The 14,402-nt window shown below is 40.0% G+C and overlaps 1 protein-coding gene across 5 annotated transcripts in view; it reads left to right on the top strand.

Annotated features, from left to right (window-relative positions):
- LOC101274919 (zinc finger protein 235) overlaps nt 1-14,402 on the top strand; it is a 59,386-nt gene that overhangs the window by 21,691 nt on the left and 23,293 nt on the right. For all 5 annotated transcript variants that reach the window (XM_033430777.2, XM_033430776.2, XM_033430779.2 and 2 more), the window contains 2 exons: nt 554-680; nt 1,487-1,582. In XM_033430777.2, the coding sequence (XP_033286668.1) occupies nt 554-680; nt 1,487-1,582 (223 nt within the window). The remainder of the gene's footprint in view (nt 1-553; nt 681-1,486; nt 1,583-14,402) is intronic.

Here is a 14,402-nt window from a genome sequence, read left to right as displayed (position 1 = left end):
AAAGCCTGTGCTCTTAACCTTGACACTGAATGCTGCCACAGTTGACAGGTACAGCGTGTACCTGGGACAGAATGAACTACCTACCTGCCCCCACGGAGGTACTGAAGGCTGTTTAGATTGGCAGTCATTGACAAAATAGTGGTACTGCCCAGTGAGAGAAGGAGATAGGCACTATTATTGTAAATACTGTTGGGACTAAATTAACTCAACATTTCTTACAAAATTTGGGACTTCCAGTGAAATTGTAAAATGCGTGTATGCCTTAACGTAACCGTGACAGTTCTAGAGACACAGCTATATAAAGGGCACCATGTTGCACGTATATAAGGTTTTAAGATTTTTTCTTGTCGTTCCTTCCTCCACCGACCCCACCACTCCAGCATCTTTGGTGTAACTGTGGAAGGGGAAGAGGAGACGGTGTCCTAAGAAGAGTGGTTCAGGTCGCTTAGAATCTGGAATGGCCTCCCACATGCCTCCTCCACCTTCCCAGTGCTGCCCTGCTCCCAGGGGCGGTTGCTTGTAAGATTAAGGCTACATGTGTTTGGTGTCGTAGGAGGCGGTGACCTTCAAGGACGTGGCCGTGACCTTCACGGAGGAAGAGCTGGGGCTGCTGGACTCCACCCAGAGGAAGCTGTACCGAGAGGTGATGCTGGAGAACTTCCGGAACCTGCTCTCAGTGGGTGAGGACGGGCGCCCTCCCTGTGACTTGGCATCATTCCCCATGGGCCGGGTTTCCCAACCTTGGTACTACTGCCTTTTGGGGCCAGATGGTTTCTTTGTCATGGGGACTCTCCTGTGCATTATAGGATGTTTAGTAACATCCCTGGCCTCTGCCCGTGACTTCCAGGCTTTGGGACTCCTTAGAGACCCAGAGTTTTCCAGTCCCTTTGGAGCATAGAGACAAGATGTTTCTAGTCTTTGTTCCAAGGCAAACGTTTCTTTTGTAACTGCACTGTAAGTGAGCAGTTGAGCTTGGCTGCACCTGGCTCCTTATTTCATATTATATCTTTTTTTTTCATCCCAATATCCTGATTTATCCCTCTCTCCCCCACTTTCATACCTTTTTTAATTTTTTTAAATTAATTTTTATTGGAGTATAGTTGCTTTACATATTATATTTTTTTTAAATTGGTAGGTCATGATCCATTGGTGGGGCATGAAATTAATTTAGTACTAAGTCTTGTAATAATGTATAATAAAGTAGCAGTGTCAGAGCTCCTTAGCAAGAGTGGTGCACATCGTAGCAATAACTGCAGCACTTGCAGTAAATACAGTGAGACTCTGCAAAGGACGTGATGACACAGGTCATTTAGTCTTTTGTTTCAGTGATTCGTGGGGGTAGTCACGTGTTTCTAATGAGAATGTATTTCTCACAACAGGTCTGATCAAAAATGTTCAATAAACTTTGGGGGGGTGGGCGGAGCCTTCCATCATGGGATTGGAACCAAAATTGTTCAGTACTTTTTTCCCTTTAATGTTTTCTCAGGGCACCAGTCCTCCAAGCCAGATATGATATCCCAGTTGGAGAGAGAGGAGAAACTTTGGATGACGGAGGTCCAGACCCAGAGAGGTGGGCATTCAGGTGAGGACCTCGCTGCTACAGTCCCATTATCCTGCCTCTGTTCTGGATAATCTGTCTCTTCTCTGTACGGCAGGCAAAGAGGCCCTTTGAAAACCTCAGTCACGTCACACTCCTCTACTTCAGGCCCTCCCCTGGCTCCCCATTTCACTCAGAATAAAATCCAACGTATTTAAGGGGCCCCTGTAGTGGTGTCCGTTCACCCAGCCTTAACAGTCTGCATTTTTCTCCTGTCATTTCCCCCTGCCTTGCCCTCTGCCAGCCTCACTGGTTCCTCAAATACGAGGATTATGCTTCTGCGTGAGGACCTTTTCCTCTCTTTTCTCTGGCTGGGAGGCTGCTACCCCACAAACCTCCAGCCCGTCTCTCCTATTCATTCATGTCTCTCCTCGGAAGTTCATCTCACCTACAGCCTTCCTTGACCACCCCTTTTAAAATACCGTCTTCACTCCATCACCTTCATTTGTGTCTAAGTACGACACCTCCAGACTTCCTGGTATATATATATTTTTTTTTAATTGTAGAAAAACATAACGAAATTTATCATTTTAATCATCTTTAAGTATACAGTTCAGTGGTGTTAAGTACATTCACACTGTTGTGGAACCATCAACACTGTTCATCTCCAGAACTTTTTCATCTTCCCAAACAGAAACTGTCCCCATTAAACAAGGCCTTGTTCTCCCCTTACCCCCAGGCCCTAGTAACCACTCTTCTACCTTCTGTCTCTGTCATACAGTATTTGTCCTTTTGTGTCTGGCCTATTGCACTTAGCATGGTATCTCCAAGGTTCGTGCATGTTACGGTGTGTCAGAATTTCCTTTTTGAAGGCTGAATAATACCGCATTGTATGTATAGAGCACATTTTCTTCATCTGTCGATGGACATTTGGGTTGTTCGCAACCTTTTGGTTATTGTGAATAATGCTGCTGTGAACGTGGGTGTCCAGATATCTGTTTAAGTCTCTGCTTTTCATTCTTTTGTGTATATACCCCGGGTAGAAATGCTGGATCATGTGGTAATTCTCTAATTTTTTGAGACACTGCCGTACTTTTTTCCATAGTAGCTGCAGCATTTCACATTCCCACCAGGAATGCAGAAGGGTTCCAGTTTGTAGCATCCTCACCAATACTTGTTTTTTGTTTGTTTTTTATAGTAGCCATCCTAATGGGTATGAAGTGGTATCCCATTGTTTTTGATTTGCATTTTTCTAATGATTCGTGATGTTTAGCATCTTTTTATATTCTTATTGGCCACATGTTTATCTTCTTTGGAGAAATGTCTATGCAAGTCTTTTGCTCGTTTTTGAATCAGGGTGTTTGTTGTTTTTAGGAGTTCTTTGTGTATTTTGAATATCCCTCATCAGGTATATGATTTACAAGTATTTTCTCTCGTTCTGTGTGTGGCCTTTTTACTTTATGGAGAAGATCTTTTTTTTTTTTTTTTTTTTGTGGTACGCGGGCCTCTCACTGTTGTGGCCTTTCCCGTTGCGGAGCACAGGCTCCGGACGCGCAGGCTCGGCGGCCATGGCTCACGGGCCCAGCCGCTCCGTGGCATGTGGGATCTTCCCGGACCGGGGCACGAACCCGTGTCCCCTGCATCGGCAGGTGGACTCTCAACCACAGCGCCACCAGGGAAGCCCAGATAAGGTCTTTTAATGCACAAAAGTTTTTAATTTTCATGACGTGAAATTTGCCAATTTTTTTTGTTGTCGCCTGTGCCTTTGGTGTCATATCTAAGAAACCATTGCCAACTCCAACGTCATGCAGCTTTTACTGTTTTCTTCTAGGGGGTTTATAGTTTTAGCTCTTATGTTTAGGTCTGATGCATTTTGAGTTGATTTTTGTATATGGTGTAAGGAGGGGTCCAACCTCATTCTTCTGCGTGTGAATATCCAGCTTTCCCAGAACCATTTGTTGAAAAGATGGTCCTTTCCCCATTGAATGGTCTTGGCCCCCTTGTCCAAAATCATTTGACCATAAACCAGTGGTTTATTTCTGGGCTCTCTGGTCTGATGCCTTGGTCTGTTTGTATGTCTGTCTTGACGCCAATACCACACTGTTTTGGTTAGCTTTATAAGTTTTAAAATCAGGGTGTGAGTCCACCAACTTTCTTCTAATTTTTCAGGATTGTTTTGGCTATTTGGGTTCCCTCGAGATTCCATATGAACTTTAGGATGAGTTTTCCTATTTGTGTGTTGGGATTTTGACAGGGATTGAGTTGAATCTGTAGATCCCTTTAGGTAGCACTGACAAAGTAACATTAGATCTCCCTGTCTGTGAACATGAGATGTCACTCCATTTTTTTAATGTCTTTAATTTCTTTTACCAGTGTTTTGTAGCTTTCAGTGTACAAGCCTTTCACCTCCTTTGTTCATTCCTAAGTATTTTATTCTTTTTGACGCTATTGTAAATGGAATTGTTTTATTTCGTTTTCAAATTGTTCATTGTGTATAGAAATGCAATTTTTTAAAGTGAAGTGAAGTATAGTTGAAGTATAGTTTAAAGTGAAGTATAGTTGATTTGCAGTGTTAATTTACTGCTGTAGAGCAAAGTGATTCAGTTATACATGTATATACATTCTTTTTTTTTAATATTCTTTTCCATTATGGTTTACCACAGGGTACTGAATATATCAATAGTTCTCTGTGCTATATAGGAGGACCTTGCTGTTTATCCATTCTATATATAATAGTTTGCATCTGCCAATCCCAACCTCCCACTCCATCCCTTCCCCACCCCTCCACCTTGGCAACCACCAATCTGTTCTCTGTGTCTGTCATTCTGTTTCATAGATAGGTTCATTTTTTTTTATAGGTTCACTTGTGTCATTTTTTAGATTCCACATATAAGTGATATCATATGGTATTTGTCTTTTTCTGACTTTACTTAGTATGATAATCTCTAGTTCCATCCACGTTGCTGCAGATGGCATTATTTCCTTCTTTTTAATGGCCGAGTACTATTCCATTGTATACATATACCACATCTTCTTCATCCAGTCATCTGCTGATGGACATTTAGGTGGTTTCCATGTCTTGGCTATTGTGAGTAGTGCTGCTGTGAACATAGGGGTGCATGCATCTTTCTGAATTGTAGTTCTGTCTGGGTATGTGTGCAGGAGTGGGATCGCTGGATCATATGGCAATTCTGTTTTTAGTTTTCTGAGGAACTTCCATACTGTTTTCCACAGTGGCTAGAAATGCAACTAATTTTTGTATGTTGACATTGTATCTTGCTACTTTTAATTCATTTGCTGGTTTTAACAGTTTTTTGTGTGTGGAATCCGTATTCCCAGCCAGGCAGTCATCTTCTCTGCCATTTATCTTATCCTCTCTGCCCCTCTCCCCTGATACTTAAACAATCACATGACCTAGGTGAAGTTTTCTGGTAGACTTTTCAAATGTGATAATTATTGACGTCACAGATGCAGCTGTGTAGACAAGGAGAATCTGTAAAAAAAAAAAAAAGAAATTACTGAAATGAACCTTTTGCAATTCTGAGTAAGTTTGTGTAATTTGGTATTACTCTGAACTCATTTATCATAAGTGTTAGAAGAAACACCTTGGGAATTCCCTGGCAGTCCAGGGTTAGTACTCTGCACTTTCACTGCTGAGGGCCCAGGTTCAATCCCTGGTTGGGGAACTAAGATCCTGCAAGCTGCCCAGCACAGCCAAAAAAAAAAAAAAAAAAAAGACGAAGCACCTTATACATTAATCCTTGCAATAGTCCTGACCACCTGGGTGATTATCTGTTTTTTATGGGATGAAACTTATGCCTTTGAAAATGTCATATAGCTTGTAAGTGGGTGAGTCAGGCCTTAAAGCCTGTTTGCTCTTAGTAGAGGCGCTGATTTAAACCTGTTAACGTTTTTGTGGACCCCCAAACTGCCAGTTTGCCATTTTCCTGCAAGTGTAGCATCTACTACAGAAGTGGAAGAATTTCAAAAATGTATAAAACATAGAAAGTTAGTTAATCCTAAAATTGTGTATGTGCTTCATTAAGGTAATCGTTTAATAAACCACCAACCTGGGGGCATACGTGATAAAAAAAAATGATCTAATGGGATCCCGTGTGTAACCCCACAGTTGAGTTCAGTTTTAACATTCATCATCATGTTTTTTATTGAAAATTGAACTGACGATTTAAAAAGTTAATTCTCTGCTTCTCTGCCTTCCCCACATACACACACCATCTGGATGATCTGGTTTTTCTCCTTTCCATGGCTTTAAACATTTTATTTTGGAAATATTAAAATGCAGAAGTAATGAAAATAGTATAGCATAGTCTGTATATTCATACTGTCTCAACAGTCGTCACTTTCTGCCATTCCCGTTTTACGCATCCTCCCACTCCTTTTTTGCTGGAGTATGTCACATCACCCACAGATACATCAGTGTCTGTCCACAGCAAGAAGTCACCTCATGCCTATCCTATGATCAGTATGGATGCGTGTATATTTTTACTTTGGGTTATATCCAACATGGCATTGTTTATTTTGCTGTCAAATTGTTCCTGCTTTGACCATTGGGAGCTCTTTCAGGTTGGCTCCTATACCACTGTGCCTCGCCTCATCCTTTTGTTTTTGGAGCGTTTTCTTTCCTTCTGACTCTACAAAGTCCTCCCTGTCATCTTGTATTTTTCTTACCCAGCCTTAGAATCAGCCATCTGCCCAAGGACTCCTGGTTCCTTTTAGTGGAGAATGGTATAATTGTGTACTAATCAAAATGCTTTTTAGTTAAAATGCTTCTTAATCAACCTTACTGAGAAACAACTTACATAAAGTAAAATTCACCCTTTTTGAAAATTTATAATTTGAGAGTTACAGAAATGGTACGTAGATAGTGTAGAAAGTTCCCGCAAGTGCCTCACCTGGTTTGCCCACTGTTAACACCCTACCTGACCAAGGTAAATTTGTCAAAACTACAAATTTCACGTTGGTATAGTACTTTTTAAAATCTAATTGGCCCTATCAAGCAATTCTTTTTTAATTTTTAAAATTTATTGAAGTAGAGTTGATTTACAATGTTGTGTTCATTTCTTCTGTACAACAAAGTGGTTCAGTTATATGTATACATTCTTTTTCATTATAGTCTGTCACAGGATGTTGAATATAGTTCCCTGTGCTATACAGTAGCACCTTGTTGTTTATCTATCCTACGTATAATAGTTTGCAAGCAGTTCTTGAATAGAGCAGCATTCTACCTAGCAATTACAAGGACCCCCCAAGGAGCTGTACAAAATGGAAGGTTTTTTATAGGCAGAAAGGGGGTGGGGGAAGGAAGTTGTTAGCAGAAGAAAAGAAATGATTTAGGCCAGCTCATCTTTTTAGGGAGGCGTCTTCTTATGCAGGTTACCTCACTGGTGCTGATGTGGAGATTTCAGAGTGTCTGTTTAAAGGCCACCTTCCTGAGAGGGGTTGAAACTGCAGTTATGTCTTGGTTTGCTGTCATGGGGGCAGATGACCCCATTTGGGGCTTGTTATTTCTTAACCTTTCCCCCTTTTAATCAAAGTCTCAACTTATCTGAGAGATGTCATCAAAATGTAAGGCATTAATGCCATTCTCCGCTACTGCCCTGTGATTCTTGCAACTTTGTTGATCCCTGACGTGGAGTCCATAGGTCGTGGTTTTATTTAATCCCCGTGACATTCACAGGTCATGGGTTCCAGATACATAATCCTTAAGTCAGTCACTCTTCTTCCTTTTCCTTGTAAATTTTTTTAAAAATGTATTTGTATTATTTTTGGCTGCATTGGATCTTCGTTGCAGTGCACAGGCTTCATTGTGGTGACTTCTCTTGTTGTGGAGCACAGGCTCTAGGCGTGTGGGCTTCAGTAGCTGTAGCATGTGGGCTCAGTAGTTGTGGCTCGTGGGCTCTAGAGCGCAGGCTCAGTAGTTGTGGTGCACGGGCTTAGTTGCTCCGCGGCATGTGGGATCTTCCCGGACAAGGGCTTGAACCCGTGTCCCCTGCATTGGCAGGCGGATTCTTAACCACTGCACCACCAGGGAAGCCTCTCTTCTTCCTCTTCTGATGTTCTCATCTTAGGGAAATCATATGCTTGGCAGTCAGCAGCTGTGAACACGCATTTAAAGCTTTTGAGAGAATCCCATGAGCCAGAGTGATTTTTTTTCTTTTTATAACTATATGCAGGATAATTCCCTCTGTTTGGATATGCTTGGAACCATGGTCCCCAAGACCCAAACCAGTCAAAATCAAGTAAGTCAAAGAAATGCCATTGAAAGTCTTTTTTTTCTTTTCAAAAATTTTTTAAAAATTATTTATTTTTTAACATCTTTATTGGAGTGTAATTGCTTTACAGTGGTGTGTTAGTTTCTGCTTTATAACAAAGTGAAACAGCTATACATATATCCCCATATCTCCTCCCCCTTGCATCTCCCTCCCACCCTCCCTATCCCACCCCTCTAGGTGGTCACAAAGCACCGAGCTGATCTCCCTGTGCTATGTGGCTGCTTCCCACTAGCTGTCTGTTTTACATTTGGTAGTATATATAAGTCCATGACACTCTCTCACTTTGTCCCAGCTTACCCTTCCCCTTCCCTGTGTCCTCAAGTCCATTCTCTACGTCTGCGTCTTTATTCCTGTCCTGCCCCTAGGTTCTTCAGAACCTTTTTTTTTTTTAGATTCCTTATATATGTGTCAGCATACGGTATTTATTTTTCTCTTTCTGACTTACTTCACTCTGTATGACAGTCGCTGGGTCCATCCACCTCACTACAAATAACTCAATTTGGTTTCTTTTTATGGCTGAGTAATATTCCGTTGTATAAATGTGCCACATCTTCTTTATCCATTCATCTGTCGATGGACACTTGGGTTGCTTCCATGTCCTTGCTACTGTAAATAGAGCTGCAGTGAACATTGTGGTACATGACTCTTTTTGAATTATGGTTTTCTCAGGGTATATGCCCAGTAGTGAGATTGCTGGGTCGTATGGTAGTTCTATTTTTATTTTTTTTAACGAACCTCTATAATGTTCTCTGTAGTGGGTGTATCAATTCACATTCCCACTAACAGTGCAAGAGGGTTCCCTTTCCTCCACACCATCTCCAGCATTTATGGTTTGTAGACTTTTTGATGATGGCCATTCTGACTGGTGTGAGGTGATACCTCATTGTAGTTTGATTCGCATTTCTCTAGTGATTAGTGATGTTGAGCATCCTTTCATGTGTTTGTTGGCAATCTGTATATCTTCTTTGGAGAAATGTCTGTTTAGGTCTTCTGCCCATTTTTGGATTGGGTTGTTTGTTTTTTTGATATTGAGCTGCATGAGCTGCTTGTAAATTTTGGAGATTAATCCTTTGTCGGTTGCTTCACTTGCAAATATTTTCTCCCATTCTGAGGGCTGTCTTTCCGTCTTGTTTATGGTTTCCTTTGCTGTGCAAAAGCTTTTAAGTTTCATTAGGTCCCACTTGTTTATTTTTGTTTTTATTTACATTTCTCTAAGAGGTGGGTCAGAAAGGATCTTGCTGTGATTTATGTCATAGAGTGTTCTGCCTATGTTTTCCTCTAAGAGTTTTATAGTGTCTGACCTTACATTTAGGTCTTTAATCCATTTTGAGCTTATTTTTGTGTATGGTGTTAGGGAGTGTTCTAATTTAATTGTTTTTAAAAATTATTTAATTTTGGCTTTGTTGGGTCTTTCTCTATTACTGTGCGTGGGCTTTCTCTGGTTGCAGTGAGTGGGGGCTACTGTTTGTTGCAGTGCACAGGCTTCTCATTGTGGTGGCTTCTCTTGTTGCAGAGCACAGGCTCTAGGTGCACAGGCTTCAGTAGTTGTGGTGCACGGGCTTAGTTGCTCCGTGGCATGTGGTGTCTTCCCAGACCAGGGCTCGAATCCATGTCCCCTGCATTGGCAGGCAGGTTCTAACTACTGTGCTACCAGGGAAGCCCCTAATTTCATTCTTTTACATGTAGCTGTCCAGTTTTCCCAGCACCACTTATTGAAGATGTCTTTTCTCCATTGTATATTCTTCCCTCCTTTATCAAAAACAAGGTAACCGTATGAGCGTGGGCTTATCTCTGGGCTTTCTATCCTGTTCCATTGATCTATATTTCTGTTTTTGTGCCAGTACCATACTGTCTTGATTACTGAAGCTTTGTAGTATAGTCTGAGGTCTGGGAGCCTGATTCCTCCAGCTCCGTTTTTCTTTTTCAAGATTGCTTTGGATTTTCGGGGTCTTTTGTGTTTCCATACAAATTGTGAAATTTTTTGTTCTAGTTCTGTGAAAAATGCCATCAGTAGTTTGATAGGGATTGCATTGATCTGTAGATTGCTTTGGGTAGTATAGTCGTTTTCACAATGTCGATTCCTCCAATCCAAGAACATGGTATATCTCTCCATCTGTTTGTATCATCTTTAATTTCTTTCATCAGTGTCTTATAGTTTTCTGCATACAGATCTTTTGTCTCCTTAGGTAGATTTATTCCTAGGTATTTTATTCTTTTTTGTTGCAATGGTAAATGGGAGTGTTTCCTTAATTTCTTTTTCTGATCTTTGCTTGTTAATGTATAGGAATGCAAAAGATTTCTGTGCCTTAATTTTGTATCCTGCTACTTTACCAGATTCATTGATTAGCTGTAGTAGTTTTCTGGTAGCTTCTTTAGGATTCTCTATGTATAGTATCATGTCATCTGCAAACAGTGACAGCTTTACTTCTTCTTTTCCGATTTGGATTCCTTTTATTTCCTTTTCTTCTCTGATTGCTGTGGCTAAAACTTCCAAAACTATGTTGAATAAGAGTGGTGAGAGTGGGCAACCTTGTCTTGTTCCTGATCTTAGTGGAAATGCTTTCAATTATTCACCATTGAGGATGATGTTGGCTGTGGGCTTGTCATATATGGCCTTTATTATGTTGAGGAAAGTTCCCTCTATGCCTACTTTCTGCAGGGTTTTTATCATAAATCGGTGTTGAATTTTGTCAAAAGCTTTCTCTGCATCTATTGAGATGATCATATGGTTTTTCTCCTTCAATTTGTTAATATGGTTTATCACATTGATTGATTTGCGTATATTGAATCCTTGCATTCCTGGAATAAACCCCTCTTGATCATGGTGTATGATCCTTTTAATGTGCTGTTGGATTCTGTTTGCTAGTATTTTGTTGAGGATTTTTGCATCTATGTTCATCAGTGATATTGGCCTGTAGTTTTCTTTCTTTGTGACATCCTTGTCTGGTTTTGGTATCAAGGTGATGGTGGCCTCGTAGAAGGAGTTTGGGAGTGTTCCTCCCTCTGCTATATTTTGGAAGAGTTTGAGAAGGATAGGTGTTAGCTCTTCTCTAAATGTTTGATAGAATTCGCCTGTGAAGCCATCTGGTCCTGGGCTTTTGTTTGTTGGAAGATTTTTAATCACAGTTTCAATTTCAGTGCTTGTGATTGGTCTGTTCATATTTTCTATTTCTTCCTGATTCAGTCTTGGCAGTTTGTGCATTTCTAAGGATTTGTCCATTTCTTCCAGATTGTCCATTTTATTGGCATAGAGTTGCTTGTAGTAATCTCTCATGATCTTTTTTATTTCTGCAGTGTCAGTTGTTACCTCTCCTTTTTCATTTCTAATTCTATTGATTTGAGTCTTCTCCCTTTTTTTCTTGATGAGTCTGGCTAAGGGTTTATCAATTTTGTTTATCTTCTCAAAGAACCAGCTTTTAGTTTTATTGATCTTTGCTATTGTTTCCTTCATTTCTTTTTCATTTATTTCTGATCTGATTTTTATGATTTCTTTCCTTCTGCTAACTTTGGGGGTTTTTTGTTCTTCTTTCTCTAATTGCTTGAGGTGCAAGGTTAGGTTGTTTATTCGAGATGTTTCCTGCTTCTTAAGGTGGGCTTGTATTGCTATAAACTTCCCTCTTAGAACTGCTTTTGTTGCATCCCATAGGTTTTGGGTCGTTGTGTCTCCATTGTCATTTGTTTCTAGGTATTTTTTTATTTCTTCTTTGATTTCTTCAGTGATCACTTTGTTATTAAGTAGTGTATTGTTTAGCCTCCGTGCGTTTGTATTTTTTACAGATCTTTTCCTGTAATTGATATCTAGTCTCATGGCATTGTGGTCGGAAAAGATACTTGATACAATTTCTATTTTCTTAAATTTACCAAGGCTTGATTTGTGACCCAAGATATGATCTATCCTGGAGAATGTTCCATGAGCACTTGAGAAAAATGTGTATTCTGTTGTTTTTGGATAGAATATCCTATAAATATCAATTAAGTCCATCTTGTTTAATGTATCATTTGAAGCTTGTGTTTCCTTATTTATTTTCATTTTGGATGGTCTGTCCATTGGTGAAAGTGGGGTGTTGAAGTCCCCTACTATGAATGTGTTACTGTCGATTTCCCCTTTTATGGCTGTTAGTTTTTGCCTTATGTATTGAGGTGCTCCTATATTGGGTGCATAAATATTTACAATTGTTATATCTTCTTCTTGGATCGATCCCTTAATCATTATGTAGTGTCCTTCTTTGTCTCTTCTAATAGTCTTTATTTTAAAGTCTATTTTGTCTGATATGAGAATTGCTACTCCAGCTTTCTTTTGTTTTCCATTTGCATGGAATATCTTTTTCCATCCCCTTACTTTCAGTCTGTATGTGTCTCTAGGTCTAAAGTGGGTGTCTTGTAGACAGCATATATAAGGGTCTTGTTTTTGTATCCATTCAGCCAATCTGTGTCTTTTGGTGGGAGCATTTAGTCCATTTACATTTAAGGTAATTATTGATATGTATGTTCCTATTCCCATTTTCTAAATTGTTTTGGGTTCGTTATTATAGGTCTTTTCCTTCTCTTGTGTTTCTTGTCTAGAGAAGTTCCTTTAGCATTTGTTGTAAAGCTGGTTTGGTGGTGCTGAACTCTCTCAGCTTTTGCTTGTCTGTAAAGGTTTTAATTTCTCCATCAAATCTGAATGAGATCCTTGCTGGGTAGAGTAATCTTGGTTGCAGGTTTTTCTCCTTCATCACTTTCAGTATGTCCTGCCACTCCCTTCTGGCTTGCAGAGTTTCTGCTGAGAGATCAGCTGTTAACCTTATGGGGATTCCCTTGTATGTTATTTTTCCCTTGCTGCTTTTAATATGCTTTCTTTGTATTTAATTTTTGACAGTTTGATTAATATGTGTCTTGGCGTATTTCTCCTTGGATTTATCCTGTATGGGACTCTCTGTGCTTCCTGGACTTGATTAACTATTTCCTTTCCCATATTAGGGAAGTTTTCAACTATAATCTCTTCAAATATTTTCTCAGTCCCTTTCTTTTTCCCTTCTTCTTCTGGAACCCCTATAATTTGAATATTGGTGCGTTTAATGTTGTCCCAGAGGTCTCTGAGACTGTCCTCAGTTCTTTTCATTCTTTATTCTGCTCTGCAGTAGTTATTTCCACTATTTTATCTTCCAGGTCACTTATCCGTTCTTCTGCCTCAGTTATTCTGCTATTGATCCCATCTAGAGTACTTTTAATTTCATTTATTGTGTTGTTCATCGTTGCTTGTTTCATCTTTATTTCTTCTAGGTCCTTGTTGAATGTTTCTTGCATTTTGTCCATTCTATTTCCAAGATTTTGGATCATCTTTACTATCATTATTCTGAATTCTTTTTCAGGTAGACTGCCTATTTCCTCTTCATTTGATAGGTCTGGTGCATTTTTATCTTGCTCCTTTATCTGCTGTGTGTTTTTCTGTCTTCTCATTTTGCTTATCTAACTGTGTTTGGGGGTCTCCTTTTTGCAGGCTGCAGTTTTGTAGTTCCCGTTGTTTTTGATGTCTGTCTCCAGTGGCTAAGGTTGGTTCAGTGGGTTGTGTAGGCTTCCTGGTGGAGGGGACTAGTGCCCGTGTTCAGGTGGATGAGGCTGGATCTTGTCTTTCTGGTGGGCAGGTCCACGTCTGGTGGTGTGTTTTGGGGTGTCTGTGGACTTATTATTATTTTAGGCAGCCTTTCTGCTAATGGGTGGGGTTGTGTTCCTGTTTTGCTAGTTGTTTGGCATAGGTTGTCCAGCACTGTAGCTTGCTGGTCGTTGAGTGAAGCTGGGTGCTGGTGTTAAGATGGAGGTCTCTAGGAGATTTTCGCCATTTGATATTATGTGGAGCTGGGAGGTCTGTTGTTGACCAGTGTCCTGAAGTTGGCTCTCTCACCTCAGAGGCAGAGCTCTGACTCCTGGCTGGAGCAGCAAGAGCCTTTCATCCACACGGCTCAGAATAAAAGGGAGACAAAGTAGAGAGAATTAGTAGAAGTAGGAAGAAAGAAAGAAAGGAGGGAAGGAAGGAAGGAAGGAAAGAAGAAAGAAAATGAAACAAGGTAAGAAGGAAAGAAAGGAGGGAGGGAGGGAGGAGGGAAGGAAGGAAAAAGACAGAAAGAAAGAAGATACAGTAAAATAAAATAAAGTATAATAGTTATTGAATTAAAAAATAATTATTTATTAAAAAAAAGGACGGATAGAACCTTAGGACAAATGGTGGAAGCAAAGCTATACAGACAAAATCTTACACAGAAGCATACACATACACCCTCACTAAAAGAGGTAAAGGGGGAAAAAATCATAAATCTTGCTCTCAAAGTCCACCTCCTCAATTTGGGATGATTCGTTGTCTAAAGGAGGGAAGGAAGGAAAGAGAGAGAAAGGAAAGAAAGAAGGTAAAGTTTAATAGAGTTATTAAAATTAAAATTAATTATTAAGAAAAAAATTTTTTAAATAAGAAAACAACAATGGCTGGATAGAACCCTAGGACAAATGGTGGAAGCAAAGCTATACAGACAAGATCTCACACAGAAGCATACACATACACATTCACAAAAAGAGGAAAGGGGGAAAAAAATCATAGATCT

The sequence above is a fragment of the Orcinus orca genome, chromosome 20 (assembly GCF_937001465.1).
Source record: "Orcinus orca chromosome 20, mOrcOrc1.1, whole genome shotgun sequence".
Classification (NCBI taxonomy): Eukaryota; Metazoa; Chordata; class Mammalia; order Artiodactyla; family Delphinidae; genus Orcinus; species Orcinus orca.
The sequence above is the reverse complement of the archived record's forward strand: the minus strand, read 5'-3'. Positions and strand labels throughout refer to the sequence as shown.